Consider the following 16,872-nt stretch of genomic DNA (forward strand, 5'->3'; position numbering starts at 1 on the left):
CTCAAACTAAATGGGTAAAAAGACAGATGCCAGCATGAGAAGACTGAGATATTAAAATTCTATAACAAAGATTTTAAAGTGGCCATGATAAAAACACTTCAAAGAGCAATTACAAAGTTTCTGGAAACAAATGGAAAATTTTAGAACACTTTAGCAAAGGAAAAAAAAATCATGACTGAAATAAAAGTTATAAAGACCTAAATGGAAACTTCAGAACTGAAAAAATACCCCAAATAAAAAGTTCAGTGGATGGATTCAATAGCAGAATGGAGGGGATAAAGGAAAGAATCAGTGAACTGGGAGACAGAGTAATGGAAATTACCCAATAAGGACAACAGAGAAAAAATAGGAAAAAAAAAAATAATAAAGCCTTAGGGATCAGTGTGACTAGAACAAAAGATACAGCATTTGTATCACTGAAGTCCCAGGAGAGGAGGTGTTTGGGGCTGGAAAGTATACAAAGAAATAATGGCTGAAAACTTCCCAAATTTGGCAAGAGACATAAACCTACAGATTCAAGAAGCAAAAAGTATTCTATAAAAGATAAATCAATAGAACTCTACAACAAGATATATCATAAACTTCTAAAAACTAAAGACAAAGGGAAAATCTTGAAAGCAGCCAGAGAAAAATGACAACTTACCTATAGGGAGAAAAAAATGAGAATGACAGTAGATTTCTCATCAGAAACCATGAAGACCAGAAGGAAGTGGCACAAAAATGCTGAAAGAAAAGAAATGTCAACCCAGAATCTGATAGCGAGTGAAAATATTCTTTAGAAATAAAGGGGAATTTGAGACATATTCAGATGAAGGAAAAGTAGGAGATTATTTTTCCTGGAGACCTACCCTAAAAGAATTGGTTCATGCTATTATAACAAAACATCCAAGACTGGTGACTTATAAACAGCAGAAATGTATTTCTTATAGATCTGGAAGCTGAAAGTATGAGATATGGGTACCAGCATAGTTGGTTCAGTTGAAGTCGTTCTTCTGAGTTGCAGACTGCCTACTTCTCACTTTGTTTTCATGTAGCAGAAGAGACATGGTAGCTCTCTCGGGCTTCTTTTATAAAGATGTTAATATCATTCATGAAGACCCCACTCTCATTGCCTAATCACCTCCCAAAGGCCTCATCTCCCAATACCATCAGGGGCATTAGGATTTCAATATATGAATTCTCAGTTCAGTTCAGTTCAGTCACTCAGTCGTGTCCGACTCTTTGCGACCCCATGAATCACAGCACGCCAGGCCTCCCTGTCCATCACCAACTCCCGGAGTTCACTCAAACTCATGTCCATCGAGTTGGTGATGCCATCCATCCATCTCATTCTCTGTCGTCCCCTTCTCCTCCTGCCCGCAATCCCTCCCAGCATCAGAGTCTTTTCCAGTGAGTTAACTCATCACATGAGGTGGCCAAAGTATTGGAGTTTCAGCTTTAGCATCAGTCCTTCCAGTGAACACCCAGGATTGATCTCCTTTAGACACAAATATTCAGACCATAGCAAATAACTAAATGAAGTTCTTTAAACAAAATAAAGAACCTTAGAACATCAAGAACAAGAAAAGATTATAGTAAGCAAAAATATGGATAAATACAATAAGTTTTCCTTTCCCTCTTGAGTTTTCTAAATTATGTTTGATTATAGAAGCAAAAATTATAAACCTCTCAGATATAAATGTATGTAGAAAATAGGTAACAGTTATAAACAGTAGCAGTTATATTATAAACTGGGAGAGGTAAATAGACATAAAGGTAGGTAAGTTTTCTGTAGTTCACATAAACTGATAAAATGATAACATCAGTAGACTTTGATAAATTAAACATATATAATAGAACAGCTACTAAAAACTATATATACTTGAAAAACTAGAGATAAATAAAAATTGAATTCTGAAAAATAGGCAAGAAACCTCATAGGAAACTAAGAAAAAGAAAACAAATGAAACACAAACAACAAGCAGAAAGCAAAAAATTGAGACTTAAGGTCTACTATGTCAATAATTACATTAAATATAAATGCTAAAAATATACTAATTAGAGGATAGAGACTAGTGATTGGATTTAAAAACATGACCCAAATATAAATTGTCTAGGAGAAACCCACTTCAAAAATAAGTACCTTGAGCAATATAAGCAAGTTGAAAGTAACAGGATAGAAAAAGATATCAAACAAACATTAATCAATGGGAAGTAGAAGTGGTTATATTAATATCAGATAAAGTGGACTTCAGAACAAAGGAAATAACCAGAGACAGAGACTTATATAATGATTAAAGTGTCACTCCACCAAGAAGACCTAAAACTCCTAAATGTGTATTCATCAGAAAACAGAGCTGCAAATGGAGCAAAAATTAATAGAACCAAAAGGAGAAATAGATAAATCCACAGTTATAGTTGGAAACTTCAACATCCCTTTCTCAACAAATGATTGGGCAACAGAAAATGAGCAAGGACATAAAAGAAGTCAGCGACACCGTCAACCAGTAGGATGTAAATGTTTGTAAAATACTCTACTGAACAGCAAAAGGTACACATTCTTTCCAGGTGCACATAGAGTATACACCAAGATAGACCATTTCCTGCACCATAAAATAAGCTTTGACAAATTCAAAAGAATGAAAATTATACACAGTATGATCTTTGATCATAGTGGAATCACACTAGAAATCAGTAACAGAATGATTACAAGAAAATCTCCAAATATTTGGAAACAACAAGAAAAAAATACTTCTAAGCAATCCGTGGGTCAAAGAAGTCTCAAAGGAAATAAAAAATTCATTGAAATAAGTGAAATTGAAAATAGAGCATATCAGCAATACTGGGCATTTATCCTAGTGAAATGAAAGTTTTATATTCACACAAAAACCTATACACAAATGTTCACAGCTTTATTCTTAATATAAGAAAAGGATCAAATGTTCTTTAATGAGTAATGGTTAAAAGGGGCTTCCCAAGTAAAGAATCCTCCTACAATGCAAGAGACATGGATTCAATCTCTGGGTTGGAAAGAGTCCCTGGCAAAGCAAATGCCAGTATTCTTGCCTGGGAAACCCCATGGACAGAGGAACCTGGTGGGCTACAGTCCATAGGGTCTCAAGAGAGTTGGACATAGGTTAGCTACTAAACAACAACAAATGGTTAAAAACACTATGATCCATCCATAGCATAGTACTCAGCAATAAAAATGAACAAACTATTGAAACATACAGCTGGATCTACCTCCAGGGAACTACACTGAGTGAGAAAAGCTATCCTCAAAGGTTACATACTGTATGATTCCATTTTACAGCATCTTAAAATGAAAAAAAAAAAAGTATATATATATATATATGAGATAGATTACTGATTGATAGATATTCTCGTTGTGATATTGTACTATAGTTTTGAAGATGTTGATATTGGGGGAAACTGGAAAAACATACTGGGTTTCTCTGTATTCTTACACCCATCTGTACTCAGTCACTCAGCTCAGTTGTGTCCAATTTTTTGCCACCCCACGGACTATAGCCTGTCAGGCTCCTGTGTCCATGGAATTCTCCAAGCAAGAATATTGTATTGGGTAGCCATTCCCTTCTCCAGCAAATCTTCCTGACGCAGGGATCAAACTCTTGTCTCCTGCATTGGCAGGCGGATTCTTTACCACTGAGCCAAGTGGGGAGCCTATTCATTCTTACAGCTGCATGTAAACTTTTATCTCAAAATCAAAAGTTTAATTAAGAGCTATCAAGCCATGAAAAGACATGAAGGATCCTTAAATGTATATTGCTAAGTGAAAGAAGCCAGTAGGTAATGGTTTACTGTGTGACTCCAACTATATGACATTCTGGAAAAAACACAACTTTGTAAAAAAGGAAAAGAATCAGTGGTTGTCAAGCACCTGTGGGGAGGGAGTGCAGATGAAGATGTTGAGCACAGAGGACTTTTAGGTCAGGGAGACTGTTCTGTATGATATTATAATGGCAGGTACATGACAGTGTGCATTCATGGAAACCCATTGAACAATATAAGCCAGTGTGAACCCTGACGTAAACTATGGACTTCAATTAATAATACTATATCAATATTGATTCATCAATCACAGCAAATATAATACACTAAGATGTCAATAATAGGAGAGACTATATATTGGAAGAAGAAGGATATATAAGAACACTGTACTATGCTTTCTGTTCAGTTTTTCTGTAAACTGAAACTGGTGCACGGGGATGACATGGAGGGAGGATATGGGGAAGAGGGAGGTGGGAGAGGGGTTCAAGAAAGAGAACACATGTACACCCGGGGCGGATTCATGTCAATGTATGGCAAAACCAACCAATATATTAATGTAAGGTAATTTGCCTCCAATAAAATAAAAAAAAAGCAACATAAAAAAAAAAAGAACACTGTACTATGCTTTCTGTTCAATTTTTCTGTAAACTGCTCCAAAAAATTAAGTCTATTCTAATTAACATGTTCAATTTAAAATTTTTTCATAGCACTTCCTGCAGAATGGCATTGTCTGTTAAGATGGGAAAAAAAGAAATTCTGTGCTTTACAGTCCCTGGGGATGGCTTATGGAAGAGGAATGAGGGTCAACAGCAGAGTGAGTGAGACTATTTTATAGTTTCCTTGGGCTTGTTTGCCAGCTCTCTAAGTTCTGCAAGGAATATTCACTTCTTTTTATTTGCAAGTGTTTGGAGTTTCTGTTACTGTGTGCCTGCAACATGGAAGGAGGAACTGGGTTATTTTTCGGTGTGTCTATATCCCTCAGTATTCTAGAAAGTATGACAGGAGTGAACTATTTCAGCTTTTTGATTCCGGAATCAAAATAAGTTCCCTTTAGATCACAAATGATAGAAAAGCCACAGTATTGCTTATAGTAATTTGGTACAATATTAGGGCTTCTCTGATAGCTCAGTTGATTCTCCACCTGCAATGCAGGAGAAGCCGGTTCAATTCCTGGGTCCAGAAGATTCCCTGGAGAAGGGATAGGCTACCCACTCCAGTATTCTTGGGCTTTCCTTGTGGCTCAGCTGGTAAAGAATCCACCTGCAGTGTGGGAGACCTGGGTTCGATCCTGGGTTGGGAAAAACTGGAGAAGGGAAAGGCTACCCACTTCAGTATTCTGGCCTAGTTAGTTCCGTGGGCTATAGTCCATGGGGGCAAAGAGTTTGGATATGACTGAGCTACTTTCACTTCAATTCACAATTCTAGGGGGTGGAGGGGAAATCTCCTTTAAATGCTTCTTGAAAGAATTCAATTAGCAATGCAAGTCAGAGAAGATAAAAAGTGTTACAGAAAATTGAAATCCATAGGAATACACATTCTGTTTAACAATTATATATTAAAATTAATGTTTTTAAACAAATTTAGATTTTTCCTGAAAAACCTTTCAACTGGGACATTTTCAGGAACTAAAAAATGCCCCAAACCAGGCAACCACTAGAAAATGCAAAGATGACAGTCTTTATAGTACAGTATGTCCCCTATATGTGAAAGAGTTCCATTCAAAGAGTGCATTCGTAAAGTTCAACGAAGTTAGCCTAGGTACCCAACTAACACAATCAGCCATATAGCACCATACTGTAATAATTTCACACAAATAATACATAAAAAACACACCAAAAAACATTTATAATCTTACAGTACCTTGAAAAGTACAGTAGTACAGTACAAGAGCTGGCATACAGGCATCTTTGAAAGCTTGCAACCTGACAGTCCATATGTAGGGGACTTAACTGTAATGGAATCTTTCTCCTTACAATTAATGCTATAAAGTTTTTCCATAAGGAAACCAAAACAAGGATGCAGCTTTTCTCTTTCTTCCCTTTACCAGTTTGAGTCATTATAAACAGTTAAATGAAAATAAAGACTCTAGAAAAAGGAAATAACGTATTATTATTTTCTAAAAGTTCTAAATTTCAAGCTATGGCATAAGTTTAATTTGGGGACTCCAAGACAAGGATTTGAGAAAACTTTTCTCTCATTTTCCTCTTCTTAATGACCACCAGTATTAGCTGATTACACCAATGTTTCTGAAATAACCACATGGCCTAGGTGAATCCTATCACTCTGGCCCCTTAGATTTACAGTAGTCCTCTGAGGTATATTTGACAGGAATTATTACCTTTGTGATTGATACACGAACAGGTGTGTGACGACCTAGGCCAGTCAGAGAAAATACCAGGACTTTTCTTTGTGTTCAGTTCAGTTGGTTCAGTTCAGTCTCTCAGTCGTGTCCGACTCTCCGCGACCCCATGAATCACAGCACGCCAGGCCTCCCTGTCCATCACCAACTCCCGGAGTTCACTCAAACTCATGTCCACAGAGTCAGTGATGCCATCCAGCCATCTCATTCTCTGTCGTCCCCTTCTTCTCCCGCCCCCAACCTTTCCTAGCATCAGAGTTTGTGTACACTGTGCCAAAGATATTTTCTTTTCCTGCTACATATAAGCATGGATGCATATTGTCCCGCAAACTGTTGATATGTACTTGATAAAATGATAGAGTTAGACATGAGGTGAAGCTTACCCCAAGGAAATCAGAGCAGAGGCGGAGAAAGAAACTGGTCCTTAATAGCATACTTGAGCTGCCAGATGAAGATTTACTGAATCACCTCTGAACTTTTCAGTTATATTAGGTAGTAAATTCCCTTTATTTTTCAATCTAGTTGGTTTCTGATTTTCTGCTATTTTCAACTAAAAAGGCATGCTAACTGATATGGTCATTCTCTTCAGATCTTCATCTCACTGATATAGGTCCAAAAAGTTTATTAAGATTGGAATCACAAGAAAGAGTAAAGAAGGATAGCCAAGAAGCCCATCAGTGGGAGTCTCGAAGAAGAAAGGGAAAAAAGAGCAGAGGTATAAACTATACCTCTGGCCAGACTTGTTTGGACTCATAAGAAATATTCACTCCTTTTTAGCAAAACACAATAATCATCACTCAAGCTGCTGCAAGCAGCTGTATAGCAAGAGCCATGAGAAACTTACCTACCCTCAATAATCAGCTAGTGCAATCCATTATTACAGTAAATTTATACCACAATAGAGAAATAAGGGACAAAAAGGAAAGAAGAAAAGAAGGCAGACATAATTGACCAACTCTCAACTTTCTTTTCTTATTCTTCATACTTACTTTCTTTAAGCCTAAATTATCTCTCTTACTCTATAAGTAACAGACAAGGAGTTCATTGGCTTTGAGTGACCATCTGAAGGTACTGTGGATCTCTGGGATGAGATAACTTCATGAGAAGTCTTCTGGTGTCTGAAGCAGGCTTGTCCTGGCTCACAAGAGTCAGTCAATAAATTTTCAGAAATTCTGTGAGCTAGTAGTTAAAGTCAGTGAACATAGCCACTATTAAAATTAAATTATATAAACTTAATAATTAGATTTTTGGGGGCTCCAAAATCACTGTGGATGCTAATTGCAGCCATTAAATTAAAAGACGCTTACTCCTTGGAAGGAAAGTTATGACCAACCTAGATAGTATATTAAAAAGCAGAGACATTACTTTGCCAACAAAGGTCCATCTAGTCAAGGCTACAGTTTTTCCAGTGGTCATGTATGGATGTGAGAGTTGGACTGTGAGGAAAGCTGATCGCTGAGGAATTGATGATTTTGAACTGTGGTACTGGAGAAGACTCTTGAGAGTCCCTTGGACTGCAAGGAGATCCAACCAGTCCATTCTAAAGGAGATCAATCCTGGGTGTTCATTGGAAGGACTGATGCTAAAGCTGAAACTGCAATACTTTGGCCACCTCATGCGATGAGTTGACTCACTGGAAAAGACTCTGATGCTGGGAAAGGTTGGGGGCGGGAGGAGAAGGGGACGACCGAGAATGAGATGGCTGGATGGCATCACCTACTCGATGGACATGAGTTTGAGTGAACTCCAGGAGTTGGTGATGGACAGGGAGGCCTGGCGTGCTGTGATTCATGGGGTCACAAAGAGTCAGACACGACTAAGCGACTGAACTGAACTGAACTACACATCTCTTCCCAACTCGGCATTCAGTTTCTCCTTGATGGTAGCTCAAACTTGTTCATAGCAAGAGAGTTTTGCAAACTCTACAAACTGAGGCATTCCCCACCTAAAAAAACCAGTTAAATATCCACTAGCATACTAATAGACATAGGAACATTTTAAGTCAACATGTTTTGCATAAACAATAAAAGACATAAACCAAATTTTCCAAGGTTTTTTTCCCCTTCCTTTCCAGTAGTTGAGTTTATGATGTCACTGGAGCTCGAGTTCCAGACCATCTGTGAGTTGGGTAATCTAACGTATGAACACTCATTTATTTAAACTTTCAGAGTGAAGAATTCTCTCAACTGAGCAGATAGAATCCAAGTTCAGCTGTTCCCTGCCCTTTATTGCAAACCTCTGTGCAGGGTCTTAACAGTGTGTTTAATCTGGATGCCTGATAAATGATATAACTTATTCAGGGTTCATATCCTTGCCCTGATGGATTAGAAGGTTGTCTTTGTGGCATTAGATCATCTATTGAAAATAATATTGCTAGACATACTTTCCTGTTGATGTCATTCATAGTGATCCAGAATTTTCCATTTATTCTTTAAAGATCTTATAGGACTTAATCCATTATAGCTTGCTACTATTTTTAAAAAATTAGTGGTTATTTTGGAGTAAATATCCAATTATAAAAAATATTAAAATATACCTTAATAGGGTGTTGACCATAAGAAAATTAATTTCCACAAAAAACTCCACATTTTTCAATCTACTGGAGACATTAAATAATTGTAACTAATATTCTTTATCAGATGCTTTTTTTTCTAGTTAGATTAAGATTTAAAATCTTACATTAAGTAGTTCAAACTTTTGATTTTTGGGTGTGCTTTCCTTCCACTTCAGCCACATTACTATGAGTACTGGAAACCAAGTGAAAAAATGCATATTGGTGGGAGAGTATCAGTGGCCTTTGAAAATGTGATCTATTTCTTTTTCAAACCTTTCTTCAATATGTAGTCTTATGAGCAGAACTTGGATCTAAATTCCTCCAAAAGAAAACATTCTTTTTTTCACATTTATTTCATAGGTTAACATTCTGAAACTTAGTCAGCAAGGATTTATGGATGCACAGGTAGTTCTGTGTTTTTATTTTGAAAATTTGATCCTGCCAGTGTTTTATATTTAGTTAGATCAGTGAGTCCAATTCACAGTTTATAAAGATACTCCAATAATTGTAGTAAGACAAAAATCTTTTAAAACTGTTTCCCTACGATTCACTAGCAGTTGGAAATTCTGGTAGAATGGGCAAAGCCACAGAAGGGGAGATAATTGAAACTGATTTACTTGAGAGTGGTCCTATCAATTTACTTAAAAGCCTGCTTGAAGCCAAGAGATCTCTGCATTTACACAGGACTCTTTGGCCTGCTTACAGTTAAACTATGTGCACTGAATAATAATCCATAAATATACATCATTGCATACTGAAATATGCATATATACATGTTATATAAAAAAAGTTAGTAGTCCAGACTGATTTTGAATAGTGCTTTAAAAGTCTACATTTGATTAAAAGTTTACTAGTAATTTCTAATAGTTTTCTCTACATGAAAAAAGTTTATTTTGAAACTCATCTGGGAGTCTGTATTTTCCTACTTCATATCTCTTTGCCTTGATTTGAGTTCTAAACTATAAAGTTTTCAAAACTTTACTGTTAAAAGTATTGCCACTCATAAACTGTGTCAATCTATAAACATTTAAAAAATTAGATTACTAATATATTGAACTATGCAAATTGAATTACACAAACTAGTAATTCAACCAGAACTGTTTATAGGATGTATATCTAGAGTATGTTAGAGTGAAAAAGACAATAAAGAAATTAGAATGATGAAATTATGGCAATAATTAAACATTATCATTTCCACTTCAGTATAAACTGGAATTTAGCCTGGTTCTGTGCTGCTACTTTTCTGGAGGGCGTTATTAGAGGTTTAGAAATCTATGGCAGGTTTAGAAATATCCACAATTTTACAACATATTACTGCACACTGATTTTCAAAATAAAGCATGATTTTTTTCGGGGTTTTGAGAATGCTAATATGAAGTTTTAAACCAAAGAAAACTCTCAAACTTGTACCTTGAAGCATTAGGGTAAGTTCTTTTTCTCCTCCAGACTTTTTACATTTGATCTGTGGTATTTAAGGCCTTCCTTGTGTCCTCACTTTTATACTGGTAACTTGATCAATTACAGTTTGAGATATGCTTGTATAGGAAAAGTAGAAGGGGTCCTCACATAATCTTTCATCTGAAAGTTAAGACACCATGATTATGTTTTTCAAAGTGTCCCTGCAGTTTGTGTCAATATTATCCTTGCCTTTGCTATTAGTGGGGAAACTCAAATACACATAGCTCAGTACATTAGAGTCATGAAATTTTAGAAATAGGTGTCTCAGCAAACCCAACCTCTTCAGTTTCAGGTGAGGAATTAGATGTCTGGTCTGGAACTCAGGGCTCCTTGTACCATATCAACAACAGCACTCCATTTAGAACCTGGCTTCCTGTTTTCAGACCACAGACTAACCTCTTTTCCTGAAATTACAAAAAAAAATCTTCTCAGTCTTCTTCTGTGTACTGTTACTGTTCACCAGCTGTTCACCAGTCATGAGGGAAAAAAACAAACAAAAAACATACCAAAAAAGCCCTCACAAAACCCAAGTGAGAAAACTGTAGGGTGACTGAAACAGTAGTCTTTCTATTTCTGAAAGCTCTTCTTCTTAAGTGTATTTGTGCTTAAATCAGGGGCCAGCATACTCCCAGTCCTTACATAATTTTAATTCCTATTCCTTTTCCCCACCATTTCTGACAGATGCCAGTTGTTCTAGTGTGCCTCTCCTTCTTCCACTCTCACTCCCCCTTCTCTTTCTCTATCGACTTATTGCTTCCTATTCATTTATCCCACCCCCTACCCTTGCTGGGTCTCAAATGAGTTCCTGAGAGAGAAACATGATCACCATTGGAGAATGGGTACACCTTCAGGAGTAAATACCACAGGACTGGTGGGCATTACCCACCATGATAAGCCATCTTTTCTTGCCTCCATAACTAATTCATGCACCAATAATGGCAAAATATTTCTGTGTTTTTGTCTTTTAGAATAGCACTTGTTAGATGGTGACAGCGTGGCTCTGATATTTCTGTTTAATACTTACAGGTTTTGTATCACAGCCGTAGCACAAAACAGTTACTACCATCAGCTCTAACACTTCTGATACTGATAATGATGACCATGATGATGATGATCATGATATGATGAGGATGGTCTGCCTTAGTATTAAGGGATACTTTCTATTAATTACTTTTGAGAGTGTAGTATATTTGCTTCTGGTACATAATTTGACACCAAATCATGATGGCTTCGTAATGAGTGAACAGTTTGGGGTTTGTTAGAGGCGGGGAGTCATCTTCATTTTTACTCAGGCAATCCAGTTCAATGTATTCTAGTCTGTATGGATAGGATTTGTCAGTGATTCTTTGAGGTTATTTCTCCTTCAGATTAAATGAATGCTGTGATGAAAAACTCTTCTTTTGATTCTAGTATTTTTCTCTTGACGGATCTCAAGGCTCACTAACTATAGTCTCTCTCCCCACAACAAGAACCGGGCTGAACTTCTAGTTCAGGTTTAGAAAGCAACTCATTTAGCCATCTCATTGTCACATTTCATTCTCCTCCTGGCTATATGTTTTTGAAAAGTAATATAAAAAATAAATTAATTATAATACTGCAAAAAAAAGTATCTTGATGCACAAGGGGAGGAGGGAATGGAAGAAGAACGCAGACTGGGAGAAGAACGTCTCTGATCATTTTTATAAAGGACAATTCAGTCTAAATTTTACTTATTTAGTCTTAGAATTAAGATCAAGACTGTTGTATGCTTCATCATACATTGTCCAGGTTTTCACTGGTGTGAAGTGTTTGAAAATTTGGATGATTGTCCCTAAAAAGTTTTCTGTGCAGTCCATGTCTCATTTCTGCCTCCTTAGGAAAAATGATGCCCCTCTAATTCCACATCTCTAAACAGTATGACCTAGACCAATAGTAAAGTTCCATTTAATATGTCAGAGGAAATAAAAGAGGGAGATTATTTAAATTACTTCCTAAAGTACTACAGCTATTTCAGTTGAGATGAGTTAAGAAAGAGTCTGCGATTATCCGTGTGTTATCTGTAGTACTTGACCTCCAAACTAAGGCAGAGCATGTGACTCTACTTAAGGGACTGGAAATCTACCCGTGATTTGGGAGGGAGGCTTTAGCAGACTTTACATGGCCAGGACCTGTTGGTGGTGAGATAGTAGTTTTGAGAATTTTTTTATCCCTTGAGATATAATTGTATTTTTTCTTTATATTTCATTTTAAAAGTTATGTTACAAAAAAAGAAAAAGATACTCTTTATAGGTCTATATCAGTAATAGAGTAGAATTCAACACATGATTTAAACTGGGAATAAATTAAAATAATGGATTGATTTATGATTATAACATAATTAGAAAATTATAATTTATCCCAAGCCTAGTTTGAAGGTAAGTAAGTTTAGTCACAAACTCAAATGGTTATCTGATTTTTGCCTTACTGATCAAGGAAGCTGTTAAAACAATTTCAAGTTAACTACATGAAGCGGGAGATACAAAGAAGCATAAAAAATGAAAAGAAGCATGAATTTTGGAACCTTACATTGGTACAAATTTAGTTCTGGGGTCTGATTCAGAATTATCTTCACTTTATTGCAAGCTAACTCAAAATGATAAAACACAGGACTAAGTTGAATCCAGTATGGTGATTTTGTATTACAGAAAATGAAAACAAAACTTAATAACAGAATCCTTAAATATGACTACATTATGAGGGAAGCATCTAACACAATCTCTGATTGGTTCTATTCAGCTCGCATTATGGAAGGTGAAGTATGAAAATGCTATGCTTTGTACACCTGAAACTAACACAGCACTGTAAATCAACTATATTCCAATACAAGTTTAAAAAAGAGAGAGAAGAAAATTCTACCCTTATGCCTGATCCCAGGTGCCTTCACCAGATCTCATTTCTCTAGGTTTCAGTATTGTTCAGGTAAAAGGTCATATTCCTTGTCAATAGAAGGGAAGTAAGGAGATGCCCTGAAAACTCCACTGATACATTCTGGAATGGCTCAAATCAGCCCTTAAAGGAATCTAGATATTCTACTTATTTGCTTCTAAAATTGACAATATACTTTGCTCAATTTCTTTTATTCTTTTAGTCAAAGTTGAATTTCCATTACAACAATCAAAATGCAATATATAAAGTACCAGTTTCTAGAATTTTTACTAGAACTTAAAGAAGAGAGTGATGTATCATCTTGCATCTTATGTTAAAAATTTTTTGAGTTGTATGTTTTGAGACTACAGGAAATCTGTATTTTCCTAGAAATTATAAGTGGTAGATTTCCACACAAAATATCTTGGTAAATCAGTTACTAAATATGAAGACTTATTTCAGTGTTAAAGAAGTTCACAATTAATATGAATTCTAATTTAACAACATTTTTTTTCCCTAAAGGGATAGTAGAACAGATTTTGAATAATTTATGTAATTTATGGTTAAAAAAAAATCAATATAGATCTGTGGGATGGACAACGAACACAAGATTTCATGAGACCTGTCTGAAAAAAAACAGAAAAAGAAAAAAATAAATGATCTGAGAGTGGCGATATTAACTTATAATGTGAAGTGTGAAAGGCAAGCCAAGCAGAATGTACATCAGCTGTCAGATTGCTTCATTCTTTTAGAACAGTTGTTCATCTGAAAATAGCTTTCAAATGAGAAAGGATGACTACAAAAGGATTAGTTACCATAGGCTTTTCCACACCCCTTAGAGCTACAGGTTTGTTATGACAGAATAGCAAGAACTTAAAGAAAGTAAACTATAGGATATTAAATAACATCAGGAAAAGTCTACATTAGTGCTGAGCTGTGTTAATACTATGAAGGATTGTCATTGATACCATTTCCATGGATTTCCTTCATGATGGCTGATGCTTGCTGTTTCCTCTGCTTCACCATGGTATTATGTGATAGCATGATTTTTTTTTTTGTTCCCTGTTAAAAATAAAGGAACATTATTGAGGCAATGTGAAGAACTCATTTGGAATATTTTATAATCATCCTTTTGAAGGAGAACATCTTTGTTCTTCATTATTGCTTTCCTCTGAAAGGCTTTAATACCATTCCTTGTTTGGTGACAGAGTATGCTATTCATTGACAGGCAATGTCACAGTGAACAGAGGCTGATTCTCAGAGTTTCAGGACATCTTATCTATATACTAGTACAATCATTATTGGGCAATGAGAAGCAATGAAAGAGCTAGCCTTCCTTTCCCCTTCCTCTCTCACTTTCACAGTTTATTTTAACCTGTCATTTCTTCCTTACTGGCCTTCAGTTCCAGCAAACTGTAAGAATGAAGACAGGACACCAGATTAAATCAGAACTCTTTGGTGGTAGCATTTTAATATTGGCATCAACAGCTGTCCTTTAAAGCAAAGAAAGCCCACTAATGAGTCACAGCTCTGAACTTCCTTGGACAATTGACTAATACAACATTTTAGGAAACAATATACTCACCTTGCTTTTCAGGAAGGAGGAATCCCAATTTGTGGAGGAAAGACTGGAGATGGAGTATGGATGGCACTTGGGCCCGATGGTTTTTATCCTTGAGCCTGGGACGGCATGGTCCCTAGTTCTGACTCAAACTGGACAGTGAGCCTTTCTGAAGAGACTGGCATCCAGCTGACATCAAGTGACTATATATAGCACCAAATACTTCAGCTACTCATATCTTCCTGGCAAAAGGGAGGAATCAAGAAAGATTAGGTTCTCTCCATTGTGTTTCTATCTTGTGAGACGGTTGAATGAACATACAGAAGGTTTCTATGGAGCACCTTCTGTTTGAAGAGCTAGTAGCCAAAAGAGATTTTTTTAAACTTTTGAAGATATAACTCTTACATTTCATCTTAATCGAGGTGGCAAAAGATACGTACTTGAATTAGAACAGAATGATGGATTATTAACAAAGTGAAAGCACTGACAATAGTGTCTGAGGAGTTTCAAGAAGAAATAAAGCAATATGGGGCAGAGATATCCCTTAAATAATGCCACCCCTTAAGCAAGAGTGAGAACCTATGCTAACTTCAGAAAAATGGGTAATGTTTGGGTGAAGTGGAGAAGATTTTTATAATGGGCATTAAAGGTTAAGCCTCGAATCTATCTGAGTAAAAGTTTAGACTCATACCTGAGTCATGAGTCTTCCTGAAGAGACCCTGTAGAGAACAATGCCTGCAAAGTTGCCTGATCTCTTCAAGGTCTGGAGTCAAGTATTCCTGTTTGAGGATCAGGATAAGAAGTTGAGAAAGTAGGCCATCTTGGCCACCTTGCTGATCTTTGAACACAGAAGCATGTTCCTCCTGTATCCTTTTTCTTTTACTGTGTCCCACTTCCTGAAATGGGCTTCCCTGGTGGCTCAGAGGTTAAAGCGTCTGCCTTCACCGGGTTCGATCCCTGGGTCGGGAAGATCCCCTGGAGAAGGAAACGGTAACCCACTCCAGTATTCTTGCCTGGAGAATCCCATGGACGGAGAAGCCTGGTAGGTTACAGTCCACGGGGTCGCACAGAGTTGGACACGGCTGAGCGACGGGACGGACGGAACTTCCTGAAATACGCTCTCCTGCTCCCACTTGGCTTATGCATTCAGAACTCCTCCCAACTATCGAGTCCTCAGAGTCCTTCCTCAGTCACCCGCTAATCACCCTCAGTGTGAAGCACTACACAGTGCCACACTCTCGTCCCTTACTCTGCTTTATCTTTAAAATATTTTTGTATTATTTTAGATTAAATTCTAATGCGTGTGACAGAGAACCCTAAAAACAGAAATTACAAAAAGATGGAAATCTGTTTTTCTTACACATGAACTTTTCCCAGAGATAAATAATCTAGGGTTGATGTGATTGACATAATTATCAGGGGCTCAGTCACCTCTAACTTCTTGCTCCCTTGTCCCCAAAATGAAGATCCTTGGGCCTAAATTACTGTTTCAGCTCTAGTCAGCATGCTCTTATTTCAGCCAACGGGAAAAATAAAAAGGAATGATATCCTTCAAACATAGCCTGATATGGCTCAAATCTCTTTTATTTACATCCCTTTGGCAGAACTTAGTCACATAACCATACACAACTCAAGAGACGTTGGAAAATGTGAATTGTATTCTGGGTGGCCATGGACCCAGTTAAATTCAGAGTTTAACTTACTGACAAAGACGATAATGATTATTGGGTGACAACTCTCAGTTTTTGCCACAAGGATATAGCCACATTATTTTATCTCTATCAGTTGATCTACCTATCATCCTTCTATCAACCTGTCTCTATCTGATATCTCTTTTTCCTATTAAAATATGAACTTCATAAGGACTTAGGGTTTAAATCTTCAGCAGCAAGAATTGTGTCTAATATATTGGTGGACATTCAATATTCATTAAATGAATGAATGAGTGGTTTGGAGATTAATTGTAGAATACGTTTAAGGTTTGGCATGAGTTTGGAATTCTTTTCCTGTTATGTCAAACTCTTGGGGAAATAGAATTGTAATAAACAGTCACTTGATTATAAGATGACGGTGGCTACTCAAGGAAGAGGTTTGTTTTGGATGCAGCTGAAATAGGTGACTGATCATAGGCTTAACAGTTCAAGGTAGTAAATGGCAGGTTTAAGTTAACCTATTGCAATTGTTTCTAAGTAAATGTTTGCATTGAAGTTATTAAGTAAATATCAGTGAGAAACAGTTAATCAGCAAGTCATTGAATTTAAATTTCCTCTCCAGATCTCTCAACTG

The 16,872-nt window shown here is 36.6% G+C and overlaps 1 protein-coding gene and 1 long non-coding RNA gene across 4 annotated transcripts in view; one reads left to right on the forward strand and one right to left on the reverse strand.

Annotated features, from left to right (window-relative positions):
* Window positions 1-14,752, reverse strand: part of MYOZ2 (myozenin 2) — a 41,644-nt gene extending 26,892 nt beyond the window's left edge. The window contains exons 1-2 of one of the 3 annotated variants that reach the window (XM_088836148.1): window positions 13,994-14,053; window positions 644-723 (exon numbers count right to left, since the gene is read on the reverse strand). Coding sequence is in view for 1 of the 3 variants with exons in the window: in XM_055434153.2 (XP_055290128.1) it covers window positions 13,994-14,069 (76 nt within the window). In the remaining 2 variants the exon portion in view is untranslated. Of the gene's footprint in view, window positions 1-643; window positions 724-13,993; window positions 14,088-14,610 lie in introns of those variants that run through there. The other 2 variants (XM_055434153.2, XM_055434152.2) reach the window with 2 other exon arrangements.
* LOC129561527 (uncharacterized) overlaps window positions 1-16,872 on the forward strand; it is a 78,033-nt gene that overhangs the window by 53,312 nt on the left and 7,849 nt on the right. The window lies entirely within an intron of this gene.

The sequence above is a fragment of the Moschus berezovskii genome, chromosome 5, assembly GCF_049115385.1.
Source record: "Moschus berezovskii isolate FMDL1 chromosome 5, NW_MosBer_1.0, whole genome shotgun sequence".
Taxonomy (NCBI): domain Eukaryota; kingdom Metazoa; phylum Chordata; class Mammalia; order Artiodactyla; family Moschidae; genus Moschus; species Moschus berezovskii.